The sequence below is a fragment of the Gymnodraco acuticeps genome, unplaced genomic scaffold (genome assembly GCF_902827175.1).
Source record: "Gymnodraco acuticeps unplaced genomic scaffold, fGymAcu1.1, whole genome shotgun sequence".
Taxonomy (NCBI): domain Eukaryota; kingdom Metazoa; phylum Chordata; class Actinopteri; order Perciformes; family Bathydraconidae; genus Gymnodraco; species Gymnodraco acuticeps.
The window spans coordinates 1,960,520-1,986,505 of NW_022989974.1; the positions used below are offsets into that span (position 1 = coordinate 1,960,520).

General features: G+C 39.5%; 2 protein-coding genes across 4 annotated transcripts in view; one reads left to right on the forward strand and one right to left on the reverse strand.

Moving 5' to 3' along the window:
- Window positions 1-3,912, reverse strand: part of LOC117542997 (adenylate cyclase type 6-like) — a 52,954-nt gene extending 49,042 nt beyond the window's left edge. Inside the window, exon 1 of the mRNA XM_034210940.1 lies at window positions 3,819-3,912. The gene's annotated coding sequence lies outside the window, so the exon portion shown is untranslated. The remainder of the gene's footprint in view (window positions 1-3,818) is intronic.
- Window positions 3,913-5,445: 1,533 nt separating this feature from the next.
- Window positions 5,446-25,981, forward strand: LOC117542981 (voltage-dependent L-type calcium channel subunit beta-4-like). 3 transcript variants are annotated; one of them, XM_034210890.1, is made up of 15 exons: window positions 5,446-5,840; window positions 6,597-6,689; window positions 14,487-14,606; window positions 15,902-16,024; window positions 16,122-16,237; window positions 16,310-16,380; window positions 16,495-16,514; window positions 16,926-17,003; window positions 18,281-18,339; window positions 18,455-18,555; window positions 18,637-18,788; window positions 18,878-18,973; window positions 21,139-21,309; window positions 21,496-21,541; window positions 22,842-23,039. In XM_034210890.1, exons 1-14 carry the CDS (start codon window positions 5,760-5,762, stop codon window positions 21,523-21,525), a joined length of 1,311 nt encoding a protein of 436 aa, XP_034066781.1. In that variant the 5' UTR covers window positions 5,446-5,759; the 3' UTR covers window positions 21,526-21,541; window positions 22,842-23,039. The 3 variants fall into 3 exon arrangements, with proteins under 3 accessions (XP_034066781.1, XP_034066782.1, XP_034066779.1); XM_034210891.1 differs by having other exon boundaries at window positions 5,447-5,840; window positions 21,511-21,541; window positions 22,842-22,945; XM_034210888.1 differs by lacking the exon at window positions 21,496-21,541 and having other exon boundaries at window positions 5,448-5,840; window positions 22,842-25,981.
- Window positions 25,982-25,986: the final 5 nt, after the last annotated feature.

Below are 25,986 nucleotides of genomic sequence, written 5' to 3' on the forward strand. Positions count from 1 at the left end.
AACTGTTCTGAATAAAAGAAAATAACGTTTGAAAAAAGGAAAAAACACAGCGTAATAAAACATTAACTTTACAGAAAAAGCTAGGCAATTAAGTGAAATTACTTTTAAAACATCCTGTTTAGTAAAACGAGCACACTTTTTGTACAAAGTAGGCTACCTCCTAAATCCAAAAACCGTGAGGACATGGTTTCAAGGATGACACATTTCCTCAGGAAAAATTATAAGTTGACAGTGCATTGAACCTTCTGGTTTTTGTCTTCATACAAAATACATAATTGGCTTCCAGCTAAATTGAATGATTGGTTACCTAGTCAAATTCCTCGTAGCCTACGTGTGAACCTACCTGGTAAACCCGTTTCTGATTCTGATAGTCAAAATAATCCTCATCCTTTAAGAAATATTAATGTTTAACTCATTCTTGTGAAAGCAGGACTTCTTCTCAGTATGTTATTAACCCTTTGGATAAACCCGTTTAGTGTGCAATGCATGTTGTTCTGGTCATCGAAAATCAGCACTAATTTGTAAGCTTTTATTTTGAATTGAAATTGCAGTCAGTCCCGGTGTCGTGCTGTTTAACTCCGGCTGGTTTGACACAGCTCTCCTCAACCAGGCTGCTCTCACTCCTCTCAGTCCCTTTCAGTGACTCGGCACTCCCTCTAGAGGAGAAGCCGTGTCTGCAGCAAGTCGACCAACAGCTTAGAGCTCCAACATGACAGCCAGAAGTCACAAATACATGTATTATAATAATAATAATAATAATAATAATAATAATAATAATAAATTATGAATATATTATTATTATATAACTCAGTTAATACATACATATAAATAAAATATATTATTATTTGTTTTATTTATGTAGCACTTTCTTGTTTAGCTGGAAGTGCTTTCCTGATTCAAATATTTACAATATTAAAAAATGTAAATGATACAAATCTGAAACCCACATAAGCCCTGCCCCCTGTACAACGTACAACTTTTGGTAAAAGAGATAAACAAAAAATAATAATAATGTGGAATTTAAGAGAATACCTGGTTATAGATAAACAGATAAGGATATAAAATCATAAAAAGGCTATAAAGGTGACAGGCCCTCTCAAGCACTTAATGTTTTAAACTAACACAAATAAACTCGAAAGCAAAACTTGCAAAAATAGATAGTATTGTAATCAGTTAACTATTGGGTTGAGGAATATCACAAATGTGTGAGTTTGAGAAGGACAGGGCATGGTGAGACAGCCTCCACTGACGGCTCTGGGCTGGACCATTGACGGGTCTGAAAAACAGGTGCAACAGGTGGGGCAATTCTAGAAGATGGCACAAAGGTAACCTCTAGTCCAGGGGTGCCCAACCAGTCGATCGCGATCGACCGGTCGATCGCGGGGAGATTCCCAGTCGATCGCGAGATGTGTCTAAAAATAGAACAACAATATTCTGTTTTATCGTTAATGTCCTGTAACATAATCTTCCTGTGGCAGAATAATGCACTTGAACGCATCAAAGTTTTGTGATTGGCCGGCGTGACCCCATGTGTCGGGGCGTGGCTGGTGAGCAGTGGGCAGTGCACTTGTTCGCTAACGTTGTCCGTAGGAGTGACAGTCCGCACACACACAAGACCGCAATTATGGCAGAAGCAAAACATATATAATTTTCACTCCGAGTGGGAGGATGATTATTTTTGTATCTATTCCAATTCAAAGTGCATCTGTCTCATCTGCAATGCGAGCGTGGCTTTATCGAAGAAGGGTAATTTAGGAGCGGCATTTCAAAACAGTGCACAAACGCTACGAGACGGAATTCCCTCCTAATTCTGCCCTACGCTCCCAAAAGGGGAGGGGCCTGAAAGGACAGCTAAATGCACAGCAGTCCATTTCCACCAGGCCCAACAACAAGAGCAAGGCTGCTAGCAGAGCATCTTATCGTGCCAGTCACGTTCTTGCGAAACACATGAAGTCTTTCAAAGACGGCGAAGTTGTGAAAGAAGCATTCCTGGAGGCTGCCGATGCGTAATAAAAATAACAGTAGCATTTCAACAGGTTTTTGATATGATAAAAACTCAAGTTGGATACCGTTATTAATCAGCTGTAAGTTTGAGTTTGTTTGAACTTATTCATTATAATTATTGTACAAAATGGTATAAGAATGCAAACTTAAATTGATGATAGTCCATTATCAATTCAGGTTAAGAAACTATTGTTGCTTGCATCCTATTTTAAAGGCATTTCTTTTTATACTCTACTAAAATGCTACAAAAAAGGGTTTGATTCTATTAATTTTGTCTTTTTTATTGCACTTTGGCAGCAGATTCCTGTGTAGCTTCAGATCTGAGTTGTCTTATTAGTAAGCCTAATTTATACTTTTGTAGCAACACTATTTTTATATAATGGCAAAGAAAGGGTTCAGAGTATTTTCTTTTTTTCCTGTGTCATATGTGGCAGCACTGTTCAATGTTTTTTGAAAACATTACCCACTGTAGTATGTGACGTGTGAATAAACTCCAACTCTGTATCAACAACACTGTTGTGTAACTTCAGTTAAATACTTGTATGTGTGTAGATTAGAAAGAGGTAAGAAGGATCTGCAGTATTTTATGAAGTATTAATCGTACAAAGGTCAGTTTTATACAAGTAGAAGTGTGTATTTACCTGGTAGTAGGCTGTCAGTAATGGCTACGCCCGTCTATTTGGACTGGTAGATCTCGGCAGACTGGCAACTTTAAAAGTAGCTCTCGGTTCAAAAAAGGTTGAGCACCCCTGCTCTAGTCTAAATCACTCCCCACATCTTCAATTTGTTAAGCAATTCAGAAAAAGAAGAAATCAGCTAACATGTATAATGCGAGACTGAATCAACAAAACAAAGAGGCAATTCGGTCTGATTACATAGGAGAGAACCTTTCTGCCACTAAAGGGATAGTTCAGATGTTTTGATGTGGGTTGTAAGAGGTTCTCCTATAGATAACAGAGAGAAGTACCAGCATGGCAGTAATGCTGAGACTCTAGTTAGTTCACTACATGTATAAACTCACAATCTGCTGGTTTCACATGTGGTAGCTGACCTTAACTATGTTCTACACCAGTTGTATAGGTCGTGCCTTGTAGAGTAATACTGCCTGAGTCTAAATAACTCAACACAGGTGTAGTTAAATGCTTTGTCCAACTGGACAGGCAAGATCAGGCAAACTACTCATAAATCTGCCAGCAGAAGGAACATCAGCAACAGGTATGCTTGAAAGAGAAAGACAAATGCTTTGGCAGCAAAGTGTCAAAAACAACCTGGCAAATGGATATGAAGGTAAACTCAGTGACGATAAGTGGTGGACGAATATTCAGATTCTTTACTTAGGATTGTACTTTAAGTATTAGGAGTAAAAGTAATCATTTCAGAAAAAACTAAAATAATATTGAAATATTTAAGAATTAAGCTGGAACTTAAATACTTTTGAAGTAAAGACTGTGTTCAGCCTAGCTAACAGATACGGAAAGGCAGCTAGCATTGTCAAAACTACAACAAAAAGAAACAACAATTCTAGTTGACGTTTATTTTATAGGTTTAGAAATTAAAACCAGATATGTAGTTTAAAGAGCCGTTACTTAGCGTACACGGTATCATTTGGGGTCGTGTTTCCTAGCTAACAGACAAATAAATAACACAATTTTAAAGTTGTTTTTTCCACTTGATATACAGCCTAACTTACAGTCTGCTGTTATAATGGGCTCAAGATTAATCAGTACATTTTGGTCGCTAAAGGCAACAAGTTAATGGTCATATTATAGCCTTAAAAGTTGTTATACTAACATGTTAGTTCAATTGTTACTCACGTCCATGTAGCTTCATTTCCACGCTGTTTCTGGTGAATGTTGTTATGGCCAAAATTGTCATAATATTATTTAAGCTATTTTGTTGCTGTCCTTCTGTAATAAAAAATCAGACTCAATGCAGGATAAACAAGTTTCTAAAAAGCTCTTACAGGTGTTTGTATGTTGACTGACAGTGAAGCAATGTGCAAATGCAATGTAATGTAATGTGTAGCTTGATTGACAGCTCCCTCACTCTGCTGTCACTTTAGTTGCACCTGCTACCAGAGGTGGAAGAAGTACTCAGATTATTTATTGAAATTATTCATTTGCTCATCACTTCACTGGTTAAATTGGGGGTCTATTTGAATTGCTTTATACACGACTGGGTAGCTTAACTTATAATAATATATTACAATGTCGATTAACATTTTGTATTAATAACCTACATCTGAGTAACCAATAAATAAATATGTAAAATAAAGTAGTGGAGTATCACTACTACACTACAAGTACAACAATTGCCTACAAAATGTATTGGAGTAAAGGTATGAAGCAGCATAATGTAAAAATGTTTTGGTAAAGTACAAATACCTAAACATTTGTACTTGAGTAAATGTAATTAGTTCCATTACACCACTGCCTGTTAAAGATTAAACATCATCACTAGTTCAAAGCTCCTTCCATTTCTCTACATTTCTCCTAAATAGCCAAGTTGATGTACACAATAATGCAGCATTTGTAAGAATCAAGTAATATAATATAAAAGTATACATATTCTCTGAAATAGGCATAATTCTCAGTGTCGTAAAGTAACTAAGTAGATTTACTCAAGTACTGTACTTGTGTAAAATGTTATATAATATATATTATTCTGAATGCAACAATTTGCATAATAAACATACTTTTACTGTTGGTACTTTAAGAATATTTGTATGCTAACACTCCTGTATTTTTACTTGAGTAACATTTTGAATGCAGGACTTTTACTTATAGTAGTACTGGTACTGCTACTTTTACTTAAGCACAAGATCTGTATACTTCCTCCATCTCTAATAATTCTGCATATTGCTTTTAGGACTTTGATTATATTTTTGATGCTTATACTTTAGTATTGTTACTCAATTAAAATATTGGGTGCAGGCAGGACATGCATACTGTATTTCCACATTGTGCTAATACAAAAAATACTACTATTACTTTAAGTAACAGATCCAAATACTACTTTCTCCACTGAAGTAGCATCATGAAAATACTCAAGTAAAGTATTATCATAATTGTAGTTATGCAGTACTTGAGTATCCCTGAATATTACACGCTTACTTTGATACAAGTATTACTAGGATATGTAATCTACTGGTTACAACAAAAATAATTAAATATTAGATTTTTTTTATCTGCTATCAAAAACATCTCCCCTATATTATGAATTCAGAGATCCATTCTTTGAAAATTCCACATACAATCTACTGTTGTTTCAATTTGTATGACTCTTCCATATTACACACAAACGAGAGAGACCATAGTGATAATATTGACTAACACACCTCTAAAAACAAAAAAAGATTATAATTGTACACCTGTAGGCTTATGCTCTTTTTTATTGTTATTTGTGCCCTGAAAGCCATCCTTGACACCCCCGGCAGAGCCTCACACTTAGTACGGACCTGAACGGTTGCTCGCCTCGATGACGCTCCAGTAACGGTTTATTTTAGCTCCGGCATTTTTGCTGCTCGCTTAACATTTTTACCCCCGATGTAGCCTATAATAACACCCATTTTTGTTAGCTTTTTCTATCAGCTTTACTCGGATATTAATCGCCTTTTTTCCTGCCCAATTTTCCGCTCCTCCATGCCGCTTCCCCCGCTCTCTTTACTGCATTTTCAATGTATTTTGTGCCCCTTGTTTCCTCCAGTAACGTTAACCCATGTCTGTGTGCAACCCGCCTCCCTGCGCTCTCAATAGATGGTGCAAGTCAAAATGTCCAAATCGCCCGTAGACCCTCTGTCTGCTGTGGAAACAGGCTCTCAATCGCACTATTTTCAGGTAAATAACCACACTTTTTATAATCCTGTATTGAAGCATACGAGTTAAGTGAGAAAGGAAATGGTTAGCTCTAATGTGTTGCTGCTTGTTGTTGAAATTGAGGCGTCGCGATTAGGCAGCGAGCTACTTTTTTATATATTTATTTAAAAATGTCACCTCCTCCGCCTTTACTAAATCTGCAGATTGATGCTTGATCTGTGAAAAGCCAGTGGGTGCGATCATTAAGATGGCTCACATATGGTACACACTCAAAGGATACGATCTCCCTAAATGTTCACGCTTGAGTCTGATCTTAATGGATTTTTATTTTGCATTCCCTTAGAATACAGAAAGAAAACAAGCACATATCAGTAATATTTGCTTGAATGTATTAGCTAAAGGACCAGGCAGACCATGCATGTTTCTGACTCACCTGTAGCCTGAATCTACAGGGCCTGCTGTCAGCATGCTCACTGCAACATCCACGCTTTCTTATTATGTGTTACAAGAGGCCTGGGGAAAATATGAGACAGAACAGTATGTGCAGCTGGATAATTCAGCCCTGAAAAAGATGTGATATTGACAAAGCTACAGCCTATTATAGACACTGCTGTGGTACAAAGCAGTTCTTTTGCACCAGTTTTCTCTTAATTTAGACCTTTATGTAACATGAAAAAGCTTCATGAATCAGCATAGTGCAAGCTGAAAGGTTTGATGCTATCTGTCTATGCATCCATATGTATTCCTTCACCTGTGTGTGTCTCTCTTTCATCACAGCTGCCCAGGAAGTTGCCTAAACGCAAGAGCCGCTTCAAACGCTCAGATGGCAGCACGTCTTCTGACACAACATCCAGCTTCATCAAACGACAGGTAAAAAACAACAACTCCCCGAGCCATTTCTTTGCTTCCTTTTTCCTTGTTCATGCATACATTTTAGACAACATCATTCCCGGGTACATCACAGTCACAGGCCGATTATCACACTGATTGTCAGTGGGAGGGAAGAGCGGCAGTTTCTATGGAAAATGTAGGCCATGTTGTTTTTTCCACTGAACAGGTGTCACTGCATTGTTTTGTTGGTATTGCTGTCACGCCAGTATTTCCAAGGTTTAAGCTATCAAAGGGGAATCGAGTTCCTTTTTTGGACTCTCGATAGCTACAAAAAGAGATTCGTAGCTCTGCATTTACCATCCTTGAACCAAATACATAAATGTTTCTGTTCTGCATCTTCATCCTTAGAGCAGCCTCCTCAGCTTCAGTTGTTGTTTTGCCCAGTAGAGAGCAGCAAAATACTTGAAAGCATCTCACTCCGGCTGTGAGTTACATCAAAATCCCATCACAGCCAAGTCTTTTTAATTAATGTTTTGAGGTCAAGCACATGTGGCACACTCAGGCAGAGATTTGGTGTTATTTAATACAAAACTCTAACTGATTTCTGAGGCACTTGATGTTACTGCAGGGCTGCTGTAAATCATAGCACTGATATACATTTCATATCAGTTTATTTGATCAGGACACTTTTAATTAACCTCCAAGTGATGCTTTATGAATATGTATTTTATGTGGGTGTCAGAGCTGTACAGTAGTTCAGATTTGCCTGTACAATTCAGGCTGTGAGGAGTCAAGAGGTTGACATGTACATTCAGAGATCATCCCAAAAATGCAGCTATATGCCAGAGCAGTGGTGAACAAAGAAACCAGATATTTTACTTAACTATAGTAATACTACAGAATGGATTCACAGGTAAAAGTCCTGCATTCAAAATGTAATTAATGTTAAAGTAAAACAAAGTTTAAATATGAAAACATACTATTGAAAGTACTCAATCTGCAGTTCATCATTTAAATGTTGCCACTGATAAAGGAGTTTTTTTTAACTATACAGTATTTTCTGCCTGTGCATTTCCCCAAGGGATCCAAAAAGATTATCTTAACCTAATATAATACATGTTAAATGATTTGTTGATTATATTTTGTATTACCAATATGAATCTTTATATAACTAAAGTTAATCAAAACATGTAGGGAAGTAAATAGTGCAATATTTGCCTCAAATGTGTACATAAATGCAGTACTTGAGTTAATATACTGATATAATAATAGGAAGTTAGGAAGGATTCAAATATCCTTCCTCAAAAGGAGACTGATGTACCAATGATAGAAACTTCAAGACTTTCAAGACTAATTCTGTAGGCTTTAGCCCAGTCTTAAGTATCAGTTTAGTCCTGATTAACTAATCTAGAGCTGAAATAATTAGAGTACATAGAAATATAATCGCATAAATGGCATTGTTTACAAAAACATTGACCGTATACATGAGTATAGTTCAGGACTGTTGCTTTTACAACATAATTAATTAAACAATGTCAACTTGTTAGTCAAAATTGCGATGGATGTCTTTCAATGTTTTCTAACTTTTCTTTAAACCAAACCCTTTATCATCATTGCATTACATTAACCAAGTTATTTCCAGCATATTTATCAATAACGATAATGGCTTGGTCCTTATTATCATCTGTTGTTCTCTTATTGGCTATGTCAACTCATATACAAAATAATGTAAAGCATCTCTAGTAAATACAAGCAAAAGGGAAATAACATGTTGCCAGTTCCAACTTAAATTCTTTGTTATTTTAATCGATTAAGCTTTTTTTTAAGCCATGGTTATTCCAGTTGGATACGTAGTCAATTAAGTATTGTGTAGTGAATATAAAGCAGCCATCACAACTTTTCAAAGTGATTTGGATTGATGTGACAGACCCAAAATAATATATCATTTTCTATCAAAGAAGCAGCTAATGTTCATCACATGGAGCTAGAAGAAGCACATATTTGGCATTCTTACTTGAAAAGAGTAGGACAGTTAGTGTAAACATGACAATGCAGCACCCCGTGTCAAACATCGGTAAAGGAAAATTGCAGTATGAGAGCAATAACAATTGTAGCCATTTTAAGGATACTTAAACAAAACAATGGATTTATTATCCATAATATGTCAATTAATATCCTTTATTTGACTGTTCCTTGTAGCTATAACTAAAAGGTAGCTGAAAGGGAAGTAGTTTGAAGACTTCATTAAATTAAAAGTTCCACCCTGAAATTCACCCGCCTTTCTCACCAGAACGATTCATGGCAAACGTAATGAAAAAAGATTCATGCACAGCACCATTAGCATGAGGGAATGTGCAGCAGTCTAACTGGGAGACGTTAGTGAGAAAGAGGAAAGAAAAAGGGCTGAGCAGACATCTTCTGCAGGCGGGGGCATTAGTTATCCTGATCGGGGGGCTTAATGACAATCTCCAGATTCCCTGAGAATATTGCACAGCTTAAAATATTCATGATGCTCATTTGGAAGGCCTCAGGCGATGTGATGTGTGGGTTCATTGTTCACACGAGCACCTTTTAGTTTATTTTCAATCATTATACCTTCTCTCTCTGCACCCCCACCCCTCCCCCAACCACCAAACCCAAAGATGATGTGATAAAGTGTTTCATGCAGAGCGAGTAGATTTCCTAAACAAGGCAGATAGTTTCTTGTCTGTGATAGGGGTGGGGTGTCTATGGAGGAGCAGTGGAGTATGACTCATTTCTGCAGCAGGATACAATAAGCAGTATGCTGCCATAAGTGTGGATATATATGTGTTACATATGTAGGACATGAGGGGTTTGAGACGGGAGGAGAGATTTTGAGCTGCAGCCTCTCCGTTTCCCCTCTTCCTCTCTTCCTCTCTTCCTCTCTTCCTCTGCGTGTTGAAGTGGACTTTAATAACCAAGAATGGGGATGTACATTTGGAGACGTGGTTCGATCAAGTGACGCAAAAAGCTGCGTTGGTTCACGTTGTTTGTGCGTGTGTGTGTTTGGATGGGACGAGGTGGGGTAAGAATAGAAAAGAAGGTGTTGCCGGCTCCAGTGCAGGTTGTCCCTGGTTAGGGGACGGGACACAGGACAGTCTGCATTTTACAGCATGTAGTGTGTAGAGAGAGAGGGAGGGACCGGCAGCAGCAGCACATTAACTGAGTAAGTACAAATGACTCGTCTCGACACACTCTTCTTCTCCTCGTCTCCTTCTTCATCTCTTTGTAACCTTTACATTGTTGCTGCTCCTCTCTTTCTGTGTTCCTTTGTCTTCCTTCTTCAGCAATGCTTTGTTTCTCTCATTTTCTTCCCCTGCTCTACTTTTTGATTGCCATCATCCCCGTGTTTGCGCTCTTCACAGTTCCTTGTGATTGATCAATTTGACATACAGTATGCCTGATGTTGACTTTGATATTGATGTAACCACTGAGTGATTTATTGCGTTGTGTGTCAGAGAGCTCTGTGCATGTGTAACTTGCTGACATTGAAGTACGACCGCACAGTTAATCGAACACTTTCTGAAATTGGATATTTGGCTACTGGATTTCCAAATCACTGGAGCTTGCAGTTTTTCGTGGTGTTTCAGCCTCCTGAATATTATATTCTGCTGTTGTGCAGATTCTCTTTCCTGCCCAAAAAGCCTGAGGAATTTGGTTTTAGTAATAGCATGCACTTCCTGCCTATTGGTTTTGTATTTAAATAACATACTGCGTTGGGCATTTTAAATACATTTATTTAAAATAATATGTTTTCAACATTTCATCTTTAAGGCTTGCAGTTGTTTTGTTTGTGTTTTTCCTTCTGGTGATGCTAGCGTAGTGGACCTAGGGATGACAAAATAGATCTGTGTGTCAGTCCATCCCTTGGTTCAGGCTGAAATATCTCAACAACTATCTCATGGATTGCCATTAAAGTTTGTCTAGACATCATGACTCCTAAAGGTTGAATTATAGTATTTTTGGTGGTATTGTAACTGTTTATTCAGTGCCATAATCAGTAGGTCAACATTTCTATAATTATCTAACCAAATATGCCAAAAACCACACATTCCCATCTTCAACTATGAAGATTAACATGAACATCAGAATGTTAGCATTGCCAGCGGGAATAAGTCAGCATTCATTTAGAGAGTGACTTTTGGAAGAAGCTTATCTTGAAGTCGGAGAAAGTAAAAAACTAAAACATGAATTTCCATGAAACGCATATAGCCTTTCTGAGGTTTTCCAGTGACATCAAACCAAAGTCAGCAACCAAAACCTGTCAGTATCAGCTGGTTTTGGTTCAGTAAGCCTTCCTTTGAGCACTATGTGACTATAACAATTGGATGTACTTGCATACATAACAGTATGAGTTTAAATCATTAACAAGCAGGGATTAAACATTATTGATATCAATTTATAAGTAACTTCAAAGAACTTAAAAAAAACATGTTCACTATGGATTAAATTACTATGTGTTATGAAAAGGAAGTCACTCTATGATGAACCTACAGAGAATTATCAACTGAGTCTACAGCGTTAAAACCAATTTTAGCTCAATGTTTGGTCTCCTCCGCCTCATTTTACTGTAAGGGTTCACTCAGATCTGGAAAAAAACACTACAACATGCAGTATCTAATAAAACAACATCCAAAAAGCCCTGATAAACCAACTGAACACTTCCTACTCCAAACAGCAGACAGACAAAGTTAGCAACTACTGTACTTGGTGAACATAGTGCAGCACTAAGCAACTTTAAAACCAGATACTTAGTTCAGGAGTTGGTGGAGACCAAATATACTTGACATACGTTACTATGGATAGTTAGTTAAGCTACACATTTGGAACAAAGCAAATGTTAAAGTCAATCCTTCATACCATGCAAGAGAAATTGAAAGCAAAGTGTTAATCCAGTGCTTCTCAAAGTGTGGTCCGCGGACCACTGGCGGTCCGTGAGCGCCCCCTAGTGGTCCGTCAGTATATTGGTAAAATTTCACATTTTAAATAAATAAATATATTTAAGTTTTCCGCACTCTCGCGGGAATATCTCCGCAATGGAGCAAGCTTAAGTTTCAATTGCATGATATAGCCCAGCGCAACACCTTCATCACACATGTTGCCACCTGTTTGTACCATTTTCAGGCGATTTGTAATCTGTTCTAGAAAAACGATGTGTTTTTGGATATTTGTGGTGTTAAGTGGTCCTTGGTATGAAAAAGTTTGAGAAACACTGTGTTAATCTGATGTACTGATGTATCAGTAGGATAATGTTTCAAATTAATGTAGAAGTCCCCTGCTGCTCTATCCCTAGCTTATAGGATTACTTGGCCCTCTCGGGGACTCGACTATCTGGATGACACACTTCCTTGTCGGCCCCTCCCTGTGGAGCTGAAGCCATCAGTGTTGCAGTGTGAAGAATAATCACAGAAGCAGAATAGGAAGGAACAGAGTTAAATTTAGCCTCCAGACAGGGACATTAGCAGTAAAAAAAAAACAACAGAAGAAACAAGACATCCTCTAGACCAGACGATAAAAGATGCACTCACATCATTACACTCTGCATTGCAGCTCAGTTTCACCTGCAAAAACACACCGTTTCTGTTCACTCACATTGGCTGTTTTGTTTGAGGGTTGGACAGGTAGCCTGTGTGCAGCAGAGGTCCACAGCCTCATGTCCAAACATTAATAATGAACAGAAATCACAGCCCAGGCAGCTTTGTGTGCTCCAACATCATTAAACAGCTCTCTGACATAACGCCTTTCCCTTGCGCCCACCACCATATTTATTCCACTTTAATGTCTGTGTGTGTTTGAGCGAGTGAAGACAGGGACGCTGTTACAGTGAGAAAGATTCAGATTCATGTCTGTAACAGGCTCTAGCGCCGTCCTCCTAATCAGCCAGGTATGAAACTCTCTGTGACCGCCTCTATCTGTGTGTCTGTCTTCTCGTGGTCTTTTTTCTGCCTCCCCCCCCCCTTGCTGTTTCCCCTCTTTTCTTCTATATGTGATGAGGATAGATATCTAAGTCTCACTCCACTCCTTCATAGCATTTTATTATGTTCTAATCCCATCTTCCCCTCGAGATAGCCTCGCTTTATCTTGTCGTATAAATCGTTTATACACTCTCTCGTTTCTCCAACCATCTTTCAGTCACTCTCCGTCCTCGTAAACATTCTTCTCTTTTCAGTATGTCTTGTCAACGATATTCAACCCCCCCCCCCCCTCCTCCTCCTCCCCATCTCTCTTCTCTCTCTCGGTGCTGCTCTGGCACTGGTGCAGTGTTGCCTTGCAGAGCTTGTGAGTGCTAGAAATCAGATCTAGTTATCTAACATAGACACACAACCTAAAAAATAAACGAGGAGAGGTGTCCGCTCGCCGTTTCTCTGGGGCTTGAGGTGGTAAAACATTATTTTGGATGATATATATATGCATTCTGAAGTGCAGAAAGGTGGTGGTTGTTCTTCATGTCGTGGCACTTTTTTATGCCTGATTTGCCTTTTGTTGTGCTGCTGCTAATTGGTCCTCCAGAGGATTCGTTTGTATATGTTGGGCAAGATGGATGACCAGGACTAAGTCCCTGCACTCTGGAGCAGAAGAAACCCAGAGAGGAAACTGTGATTTGTGCTTTTTCTTTCGTTTATTTAAATCTTTGCAGGATTACGCTTGGATAGTCTCTACATATGTGAATGTTAGTATGCATAATGGAGTAACCTGTGAGAGGTTTAACTTTGTCTGCCTCATTCATCACTTCTTTTATTCTTTTTGTGTTTTTCTTCCTCTCCCCCCCACTCTTCCTCTCTCTCCCTTTCTCTCTGTTGCCCGACTTGGATTAGTTTTTGCTGCAGCGGTTCTCTTTACCGACAGATTCAAGACTGTGTTCCTTCAGAGAATCTAAATAGATGTCAAATATAGGAGAGCACACACACAAACTGCATCACCTCCTTTTTATGTTTTAATCTTAGGACCTAAACATCATGGTTACCATCAATTTTCTACATTAACCATTATTTGTTTTGGCTAAAGAAATATCTGTAACATTGAAGAAAACTGCCCATTATCATTTGTTGTAAGAGTCCATGGAGTTGTTTTCAAATGTCTTTTTTCAGTCAAAAACCCAAACATATTGAAGTTACTTTCATATAAACCTCACATTTTAAGGAATAATTGCAATGTCGTTTTTTGTCTATTTAAATGATTAGCAGAAGAAATTTAAACAAGTGATCGATTTAGCTCTACAGGTTATGACACAGACATTTAAGAAAATATGAACAGGAAACCGCTTTACAGGTTTTTAATAAAAGCCAACAGCACTTTTCAAGCCATTTTTACTTTGTGTAAAATGTCTCTTTGTGGGCTTTATCTGTCGCTTTCAGCTTAGTGTGCGAGCCATCACTGGGATTTGTCCTTAAACCTCAAACAATACAAATGATAACCAGCATATATTTAGCTAATGAGGAGATGTCCTTGGAGAATAAACATGGGGAACAGAGGATGTATATATGTGCTGCACTGTGGGGGATGATGGAGTGGATTGGGGCCAAGCAGGAGAGAAGAGGAAGCAGTTGCCTCCTTTGTGCTATATTTGGTCTACCAGAGGATGGCTGGTGTGGGAGAGCAATGCATTGTGTTGTAGATACATGAATGTGTTCCTGAATGCAGACACATATTTGCATGCACACCTGCACACAGACTGCAGAACAGAAAGTCAGATGAAAGCATGAACAGAAGCAGTAGATCTGTGCAAACTCATAGTAATATCCCTCTGTAATCTTCGCATTACTAGATGGTCTAAAAAAAAAAAAAAATTAATTACAGATGTCTCTCTCCTGACAGGGGTCGGCTGATTCGTACAACAGTAGACCGTCGGATTCAGACCTGTCAGCAGAGGAGGACCGCGAGGCGTATCGGCGTGAAGCCGAGCGCCAGGCACAGCTGCAGCTCGACAGAGCCAAGGTACCTTTATACACCGATATACACTGATACCAACTTCAGTATTTCAACTGTTTTATAAGCGGGGGGATGCATGTGGGTGCTCCAATGATCCAGAATGACTTTAATGTATACCCTGATGAACATAATATCCAAAAACACAAAGAAAACGAATTGATATAAAATGTGAAGGATCTGGACGTACAGTCAAATCCTTCTTACTGTTTATGTTCAACTAGACACTTGCATGTTCACAGAAGTAGAATTAAGTCTATTCAAGACTAAGCACGGCATCTCTGAATCATGTTATGTATCAACCTGTTACTGCTCTTAATGTTTACATCTGGTCGGGTGTTTGTAACTGTAACACACTCAAGGCTGATTAAAAACGGCGCCTTTTATGACAGGCTGTGTACTTTATTGGTCACCAAACTGTTGCTGTGAACTGACCACTACTATAACCTTACTTTGTGTAAATAATAATATGCATAAGATATACTTTAGCATTCATATGCTTTTAAATCCACAGCACATCTACAGCCAAACTGCTCTCTTCAGTGCTAACCAGAGGTGGGAAACAAATTGTTCTGCAATCATTAAATTCTTGGCTATAAAATCTCAAGGCAAACCTCAAGTCTAGATCAACAGGTCCGAAGTCAAGTCCAGGTCCTAAACTTTCATTAGTCCTGAAAAAGTACTCAGGAAATCAGGACATCGACAAAAGACAAACTCTGCAGTTTACTTATTGATTGCAGTGTTTCCCACAGATCTGAAATATACTTGGGCGGGTGGTGGCAGCGGGCGGGGGGGGGGGGGGGGGGGGGGGTTTGCGCGGAGAAAAAAAGAAAGAAAAAGTTTTAACAACATGTTTATTTATTGACTTTTCATTCCTGTATAATCATTTTGCGCAAAGATGGCACTGTTTGTCAGAGCACTTCATCCTTCTGGGATTTCAGCTCCAACGCCTGTGTGTATGGGAACGCCTCTGGTGCTGGTCCATTGTAAAAGACAACAATGCGACTTCAAATCTTCAACTCAAAAAAGTCGCTACACGTGTTACGTTATGTAAACTAGTTGTGTAGCTTAGCCAAAAAAATAATTAGGTTTACCTGAACCAAACCGTATTCTGTTCACATAAACACCTTTTATTGAGTACTCGTAAAAATAGTACATTCTTTGTCAATTGTCTTATGTGTAGTCATTGGCTGCTGTCAGAGTCAAATGTAATGTCACAAGATTCATGACTGGAGTCCAAACAGTGTCAAATATTTGTGTCTAGTCTACACCGCTAACAAGTGATAATCGTATTGTTTGTACAGTCCAAACCTGTAGCGTTTGCAGTAAAGACGAATGTGAGTTACTGCGGGGCTCTGGACGAGGACTGTCCTGTCCAAGGAGCTGCAGTCAACTTCGATGCCAAAGACTTCCTGCACATCAAAGAAGTGAGTAAATAATATCTGTGGCTAGTGATGATGAGCTCCTCTACTACACTAAAAGATGATATGTGACGCGGTGCTGTTGTTCTTCTGAATTTTACAGAAGTATAACAATGACTGGTGGATCGGCCGGCTGGTGAAGGAGGGAGCAGACATCACCTTTATCCCCAGCCCTCTACGACTGGAGGCCATGAGACTCAAGCAGGAGCAGAAACAAAGGTAAGTTTGTCAAACATCTCATGTGCCATTTCCTCAATATTAGTTTAATCATTTTGAGTGTTGCTGTTGCAGGAAAACAGGGGGTAACTCCTCTAGCTTGGTGACAGGGAACTGGAGGACAACACCGCCATCTGCAGGTGAATGTAAGTACCACAGGTCTTCTTCTTTATGCTTGAACAAAAAAAACGTTTCCCCTTTGCTGTCTTCTTCTTCCTTCATTTTGCTTTCATTGATTGCTATTTTCTTGTTTTCACAAGCCAAACAGAAGCAAAAACAGGTAGGTTTTGTTTTTTCTATGATGAAACAGCATTTGTGAAGAATACATGTTTGTTGTCGTTTATCTTCAAAGGACTTTACTAGGTTATCTGCAGGTCTTTGAGAGTCTAAAAATAATCATAAATTATATATTTTATGAACCAGCTAGCAGGAAAAGTTATACCTTACAATTACTTTAACAAACTACATACCTTTTAAACTGAAAGTGCTACAGAGGATTACTGTTGTTTGACATTATGTGTAGCCAGTTTTTTTTTTCAGTGGAACAAAAAGTCCTCGATTAGTTTTCCTCAACTCTGCAGAAAACCTGATGTTTATGCTTTTCACAAACACAAACTCATCCCCCCTTTATCTTACCTCTGCTGTCTCTGTTCTTCATTCCCCTTCCCTCGTCATCCCCTATTTCTGGCAGGAACACGTCCCTCCCTACGATGTGGTGCCCTCTATGAGGCCGGTGGTCCTCGTGGGACCCTCGCTGAAGGGCTATGAGGTCAGTCTCTCTACGTTTCACCTCCAGCAGCTGCTTCACTCTGTTCTCTGTTCAAATGTTCCTGCACTGCTGCTTTTTGTTCAAATGAGAATTAAGGAATCTATTAAGGAAGCTGGGATTTTCATTTCTGAAATCTGTTTAATATATTGTCCAATAATCTTTAAGAAGCCAACGGACATTTTGCTTGATGTTTTATTTTAGATGTAGTCATTTGTTTTTGTGGAGGTCAAATATGTGTTGACAGCAAATGTAGTCCAAAGAAGCAATATGTTCCTCAGTGCGTTCTGTATTGACCAAGAAAGCTGATTCCTCTTGTTTTTGGGGTAGTGCTGGCAGTGCCTCCATGTACCAAAACGTTTTTTTACAAAGTGATCTAGCCTCAAATCTACAGGCACCCTCAAGAGATTAAAACGAGATATGTCTTGTAAAATATCCAACTAGTTAGAAAAGGATGAATGTTTTCATATAAAGTAAAAATACTTTTACTTGAGGCCTCGTTTTGGCTTCTCTAGACTTTAAAGGTCCCATGTCATGGCCATTTCTACTGATCATAATTCCATTGTTGAGGTCTACTAAAATAAATGTATATTGTGCAATTTTCCAAACTCACATTGGTTTCTCATACAGCATCTCAGTATAGCATGTGTATTCACTCTCTGTCCTAAACGGCTTGTTGGAGCTCCTGCCACCCCCCCCCCCCTCCCTGTGAGCCCTGTGGCCGTCTGCGAGACACAGCGAAACCCAGCCCGAAACTGACACACACACCCGCAGCCTGGCTGGGAGTTTGTGTGTGTGCTCAGGCTGAGTTCCTCGCTGTCTCGCCGACCCCACACCAGTGAGCCAGTTCACAGTGGCCCGCTCCTCGCAGCAGCGAACCTCGCAACGTCCCGCCGAGTGTGTGTGTGTGTGTGTGTGAGGAAGTCCGCGGATTGGTCCAAACGTAACGGCTCCGCGGACGTAATGTTACGTCACTATACCCAAATACGTCACTGTACCCAAGAAGTACACAATGGAAAAAGAGAAATCCCAACGAGGCGTTCTGGGGCAGCATAGACAGGTATTTTCTGTGTTAGAGTTGTACTCGCTACAGGGTGTACTTTGAGGGTTTGTGACTCTGCAGACCGTTTACATGCAGAAAAACCTTCATAACACACAAGGGGACGGGTAATAACCGGAAAAGCATGACATGGGACCTTTAAACCACAGCAACACATTATTTCTTGTGGAGATTTGTCTTTAGAAAATATATGTTTCTTACCTTTTATCTTCCCACCTAGGTAACAGATATGATGCAGAAAGCTCTCTTTGACTTCCTGAAACACAGATTTGATGGAAGGTCAGTATTATGAAGACATAACAGAATAGTCTCTGTAGATATGTTGGATCAGTAGTTAAAGCAAATCAAATGTAAAAGTCTCATAGCATATGTTTCCTCTTTATATTTGTGGCAGAATCTCAATCACACGTGTAACTGCCGACCTGTCTTTAGCCAAGAGATCTGTCCTCAACAAAAGACCCATCATGGAGAGATCCAACACTCGCTCCAGCCTAGGTGAGCGTAACATTGTCATTATGAAATATTTTAGTATAAAGAAGCAACAAGTTGCAACTAGAATCTTTTGTATCCGTGCAGCCGAGGTTCAGAGTGAGATCGAGAGGATATTTGAACTCGCCAAAACCCTGCAGCTGGTGATTCTGGACGCTGACACCATCAACCATCCCGCACAGCTCGCCAAAACCTCGCTCGCTCCCATCATCGTCTACGTCAAAGTTTCCTCACCAAAGGTACAGTAAGTTACTTCTCTCATGAACTCAGACTGCCTCAACTTTCCCATTTTTGACATTTTCTTTTTTGTCCCTGTTTTGTCTCTCAGGTGCTCCAGAGGCTAGTCAAATCCAGAGGGAAGTCTCAGAGCAAACACCTGAATGTGCAGATGATGGCTGCCGACAAACTCTCTCAGTGCCCCCCTGTGAGTGGAGGCTTCCTTTTCTAGTTCTTTATCTGATATCTCATTAACTGTTCGATGCAAACAAAAGACATTACTGGTGCCCAGAGGATAAAACCTGTTGACTTTGGTGTTCCCCTGACTTTGTCTTTAACCGGTTCACATTGTTCGTCTTTTTGAAATATATCAACAACTACTGGATGGACATTTGGTTCACATATTGGCATGGGGGTTAAGTGAAGGAGCAAGGGAAGGGCCCACATTTAGGTTTTATTGCAAACATGAAAGTATATGCGCTTACTGGCATGTGTAGACAAATCCAAATAGAAGCAGTATTGAGTCCATGGAAAAGTGCAGGTGGGTAGTGATGTTACGTATTGCGCCGAGGCTTCGGAACGTGTGTCGAGTAATCCCGAAGCTTTTTGTGAAGCTTGTATCGAGGCTTGTATCGTTTTGGGCCGGTGACGTCATCGATGACAAACGAAGCCTCGCTACCTGTCGATACCACGTGACTGCTTCAGGAAGCGATTCAGATCGGTTGAACCACAACGCTCATATTACCCATGGATGCATAATGAACCATATTACCCCTCCTGTACCCGGGCCCGGTGACACGATGGAATTAAGAGAGCTCAGACCCTCACTTATATAGAGGTCAGAACATGTCACAAGTATAAATAAATAAAAGCATAAATAAATGTAGGAATAAAAACATGAATAAATACAGGAATAAATAACGTACAGTGTTTTCAGGTAGATTCAGTGTGTGAGCTGTGGCTCAGCTGGAAAGCAGTTGACTCACAACCGCAGGGTCCCTGGTTCAACGACTCGTCAATACGTCTTTTTTTGTTTTATAAAAGCTGCAGCTAAATTAGATAATGCAGTTAATAAATGTATTCTTTGATATGGTTTAGCCTTTCTCAGGCTACAACATGGTTAAGTTTACGAATATTATTAAGGAATACAAATCCCTCTTTGCAATGTTTACCAGCCTCCTTAGGCTTTTCAATCATAATCAACTGGAATAAATACAATATTGTTAACATGAAAATATGATTTTATGTTTGTTGTTTAGAGTTATTCTAAGGCTTTACTCATTGGGAACTCGGTTTGAGATAGAGCACACTGTTGAGATGTCCAATCTGCCTGTTTTACACACTTTGACCAACAGGGGGGTTTGTGCTCAAATGAAGCCCATGATGAAGCCTCATGAGATGAACCCTTTTGCGAACCAATTGGCTGGAAAGCTTCAAAGCTTCATAAGGCTTCATCTCACCATCACGACAGGCCGGTCTATGTAACAGAAATTTAGAAAAACAATGATACACGGCAACATTGACCGTACCAAAGGGAATGAGAGGTAACGGCCGGTTAAATAGCACAGGGCTGATTAGGGAAGTGGAAACAGGTGAGCAGGTGGGCGGAGGAGCTCAGTTGACTGGATGGAAAGAGGTTACTGCAGGTCAAATAAAGAGAGTTGGATAAGACTGGTGGACAGGTAGAGAATAACAATGAACAGCTGGATATTTTAATTTGTTGAATATGTGACTTTTATTTGGTTAAAGATCATATATATGGAAAAAAAAACAATGACACCCATCAACTGTACTTTGTGTTGTGCTTATGTTCACATGTTATCATGCTCACACCCCAAATTAAGACAGTGTACATGGTTAAAGTTATACTTGTGGAACATCAACATATTAGCATTATGAGCATTTTCAGCATTTGACATGTGAAACATTAACGGAAAAAGTAAAATAACTGAAGAAAGGGTCACTTAATTCTTGGATTATAAAAAAATATGACACCCAATTGTAATATCTATACCCAATTGTAATACTTTTTTAACAATTGAGTAGATAGACAAACATCAACCAATACACCTTATTTGAAGAGAACTATACCTACAGTATGGTTATAATCCTATTACTGAAAGAGGAGACTATACTTATCCAGAGGTGTAAAGTAGTTTCTAGGTTTAAACTTCCAAGTCTTTTACATCTCAAGTCATCAAAAGTATTTATTTAAAGTCCCTATAGCTCCTGGATTTTGGGCTTACTTCCATGCAGGTTATATTTTATATTTTGACCGACTTGAAGTGCTCCTTTCAGCCTGCAAAATTAAGTCTTTTTGCCACTGAATACAAGATGATGTAATTGCTCTTTTTTGTTTTCGTTCACTTGAAGGATATGTTTGATGTCATTTTGGATGAGAACCAGCTGGAGGATGCATGTGAGCACTTGGCTGAGTACCTGGAGATTTACTGGCGTGCGACTCACCTCCCGGGCAACACGCCTCTCAACCCGCTGCTGGAGCAAACTCTGATGACCCCGCCTTCTGCCATCTCCAGCCTCCAGGTGAGTGTGTCTTTACCTGTGTAGAAAGCACTGTTTAAATACTGATGTAAGTCTAGAAATCCTGTTTTGAACACGTTGTTTGTTGTCACTGTCTCTACCAGCTCTCATCTCAGATTCTCACTCCTTCGTTTGGTTTTGATTGTTGTCTTGTTTGTCCTCACTCATCCATGCTTAACATTTTTGCAGTTTTCTGAAACACAGGAATTAATTGAATGAACGCTTACAAAATGGGGTGAGTAGTAGGGTTTATATGTATTTATATTTGCACTCTCAACCCCAGCAATGCCCTTGTACACTACGCAGCGGCTGAGAAAGTGAATGAACAGCATTTTATTCATTCAGATCTCACCACAGAAAATATGACGTGTTGTTTTTTTCTTCATTGCATCCCTTCCTTTACCCGATGGTCTCAGGTGAATCACAGCTCCACACGCTTTTCGGGAGAAAAATTCACAAAGCAGTGTCAATTTAAACCGTAACTGAGATTGTCACCTTTGTGAAATTATAAAACGTTTGAATGAAATGTAGAAATCTGAACGCTTATTCTCTATTTTTCATTCGGCGCTCGTCCTTTTCCCAGCATGCTTGTGAATGGTGCCCCAACTCACTGTAACACATGGTGCTATATTGAATGACATTAAAGATTTATGCTTAAATAATGTATTCAACAGAACTAAATGCATCATTTACACAACAATAAACGGAGAGCATAACATCAGCACTGTTATGTTCTGGATTAACCTCCTGACCATCCATACAAACGTTTCACTGGCATTGTTGTTTTGGTTGTATCAATCTGTGCTCAAGCAGACAAAACACTGGAAACTAAAAAGGACTTTGAAGAGACTTTACCAAAACTGCTGCATGCCAAATATTAACATAGTCAAACCCCTTCTGTTTTATTCTGTTACTTGCAGATTTTGTATTACATTCAGTACAGAATGTTGTGTTTTCTTTTACATTTGAAGCTTCTATTGAGGTTATGGAATTAATTGATTTACATTTTGAAGCATCATTTTAACTTCAGCTGAACTTTAGGAAGGCTAGGCAGTTTTATTTTTAAAGCTTGGTTTATACACAGAGGTAGGTTCAAGGTACTGTACAGAGCAGTTAGAACAACACAGTTTAAAACTAAAATGAAAGATACATTAAAAAATAAAATTAAGAAATATTTATAAATTAATACATAAAAAGTAAAATAATAAAACAATCATGAGGCCTTTGGGATTTGATAAGAAAACGGCTTTTGGACTAAAAAAACGAAGGTGTGTGTTTGCAGTCAGTGAGGACTAGAGGAACGATGCAGCAAGCATTACATTTTAATATAAATATGCACTGTAACGTTGTTTGAAGATAGATTTCCTTCAAAGTCCTCCAGGATGTAGTGTTTTATGTTATCGACCCTCTGTGAGTTTGCTGTCTTCTGTTACCATAAAACGTTTGAGTTGCTTAAAAATCCATCCTGTTCTTAGAGCTTCCTGTTGACTCTCTTTCTTTCTTTCCTTCCCCTCCATGACGGTATGATCCTCCAGAACAAGAACCAGCCGCAGCCTCGTGAGGCGGGGGGATTGGAGGGTGAGGAGGAGGCGGGTGAGGAGGCCCCCTCCCCCCTGGAGCAGGACAGTCTCATGCCGTCTGACGAGGCCAGCGACTCCCTGTCCCACGGCCGGAGGGGGAGCCCGGGCCAAAGGGTGGCTGTGGAGGACGAAGAGGAGGAAGAAGAAGAGGAGGAAGAGGAGGAGGAGGAGGATGAGTTTGCCTCCCCCTGCCATGCTCGCACTTACAGGGACGTGTACCCCCCCCACCGCGGGCACAGCAGCAGCAGCGCCCACAGTGCCAACGGGCACGAGTCAGAGGACCGGCTGCTGCAGCGCGAGGCCCAGCAGGGCCACAACCAGAGGAACAACTGCCAGCGCAGCCGCCCCTGGCCCCGAGACACCTACTGAGGAACCCCCCCCCGGCCTCCAGATCAGCCCTCCAACTGTCCCAAACACACAACTTAGAGATGAAAAAACCTGCTCCAAATCAGAAACAGATGCCCAGTTTATCAAGTACACAACTTTAGTTTGATTTTTTAAGAATTGACAGTCACTCTCTTCCAGATTCCCAGATTTAATTATTTGTAGGGGTCGCACTGACCTCTTCAGGGTCAAGTCTTTCAGATTAAAGGGACAATTCCCCACCTTTTAAGTGGATGTCCAATCAGTTTTTATGGTTAATTGAATCAATTGAAAAAAGCAAAAAAAACTCTGTGCATGCTTTATTGATCGACGAAGCTGCTTCCTCCTGCCTGCATTTACCAGGAGGCATTGTGTCTGCAGACGCAGGGTTTCCTCCAGCTCCTCCTAGGAGTGAGATGAAACTCTGTAAGATGTATCTTTGCCTTTGCCATCCTCTGGTTGTATAGACTGGTTAAATATTTTTTAGAGCGGCTTTAGAGCATGCAAGCCCCCCTGGCCACCAGGGGGGGATACTACTAATCTAAGTTAAGGTTGCCTGTAGTTCTTCCTTGCATCAAAATACATCAGTCACCTAAAAAATTAAGATTTTGTAGCAGGAGAACTCAGTTTTCTATCAATATAGCATGCACTGAGGAATATATCGCTTCAATCGACTACATTTATCATCAAAACTGGTTGGATGTCCACAAAAGGTGGTCGGTTTCCCCTTAAAGTCAACAGGGCTCCCCTCTGCAATGGAAAGGTTTCAGGCTACCAGCTGTACGCAAACTCAAACTTTAGCTGCTCCGCCTAAAGTTTCTCTATTGTAGGATGTCTCATATACTGGCCTTAAAATTCCTAAGACTTTTAACTATCTTTACTATTGCATGTTTGAGTATAATTATTTTAAGACTATTTGCACATTGACGTCAGAACAGGAACTGAATGATCTTTACGGATAAACTAATGTAGGAATGTCTTCTTATGGGAAATAGTAATGCATTTGATTACAATGTATATACTGAATGGGCACCTGGTTTTGTTTCATTGCTACTATATTTGTTGGATTTTGTTTATATGGACTTGTTTGTTGTTTTTGGAGAAATGTTGCCACCCATGTGTTTTTACTCTGAAGACGGTGATGGAGACACACACACACACACACACACACACACACACACACACGTGGTATGAAGCTGCAGTACATTACAGTGCTTCTTTCTGGGCATCACTCGTCTTTTGCTGTTGCACAATCACTCTTTACACCTCTTAAGGAAGACGAAAAAAATATAAAAACGAGCACAGAGAATGTAAACACAACTAATAAAAAGGGAATGTTATCTTTTTAAAGGGTGAATTACTTGCCAAACTCGCTTGTTTACATGGAATCATTCACATATTATTAAGCACACGCTGCAGCTTCAGATCTCCAGAGAATGTAAGCTTGCATGCCTTTTTTGCAGCTCCAGCAGCGCCACCCGGTGTCTCCAAAACCCAACCGATCGCCCTGTAATTCGATTGTAGCACGTTATTGATTGTAGCATCCACAGTTTCTACACTTAATCTCCCCCCCCCCCCTGTGTGTCTTTGCCACTCATTGTGTTACGTACTGCAGTTTTATTCCGGTTTTTATCAAAGCAGATCCTCAGGTGTAAGTCCTACACACTCATTGCGCTCAAATCCACGAATGTGTCGTGCTCGTGAAGGACTCGTAGCACTCGTGACATGATGTCATTCTGTTCCTGCATTATTAATATTATTATTGAGTCCACCAGCCGATTAAGTGTTAACAGCCGGCTTTAAGAGTTACTGGTTTACTGCTTCCATGTCTCACAGGTATCTCTATCTAGTGTTCTGTATATTTTGAAGACAAAAAAAATCAGCATGATTGAAAAAAAAAAAAATCTATGCAAGTGTTGCATGAAATCTGATTGTTTCTTTTTACAGTTAAGTATTTCAGTAATGCATTGATTCTGATTCTCCTCGTTGTCTTGTAGTGATAGTCTTGTATTTGGGGCTACTCACTCCTCACACCACTAACAACACTATGACTCAAAAATAATAATCAGAACGCATCACTTTATTTATCCACAGACATTATTTGGGTGGACACTGGTTGACGCACTTTTAAAAGTCACTCACTTAAAAAATTGTCCCAGATCAGGCCCAGGATTTTTTTTTTGATGATTAAAAATGAATGAGTGAATCATTAAAGCCCTGCATGCTTTAGTTCACCAATTAGCTATTTTCATTATATTTTGGCAGAGTATGTTTTTCAAAGCGGACCAATTTAGCGACTGATAAAAGCAGTTGAAGTTTTTCAATTTATGAAGCACAATTTTTACAAGGGTTATCATTTAGTTTCCTCTGTCTTATTCTGTATGCAATACTAAGCTAACATTGAACAACTTTAAACGCCTTAGACCATCTGGACTTCCTCTTTCTGTGTGAGTAGATTTAAAGAAAAAAAATTGCACTACTTTTTTTTGGGATGGTTGCTTTGTGATGCAATAACTGCACTAAATATAACCGTGTATCCACCAGACTACCACAGCGTGCTAGCGTGACCCAACACGCCTCTTCCCTCTATTTATCAAAAGAGACAGCAAATGTGTAAAAAGTGAGACATTTCCTGCCTGATGCTGTATAGAATGCTTTCTATTTGAAAATAGATTTACAATGCTAAGTAAAAATATGACTAAAAAGAAAATAAAAACATGACATTTTATGTACTTTT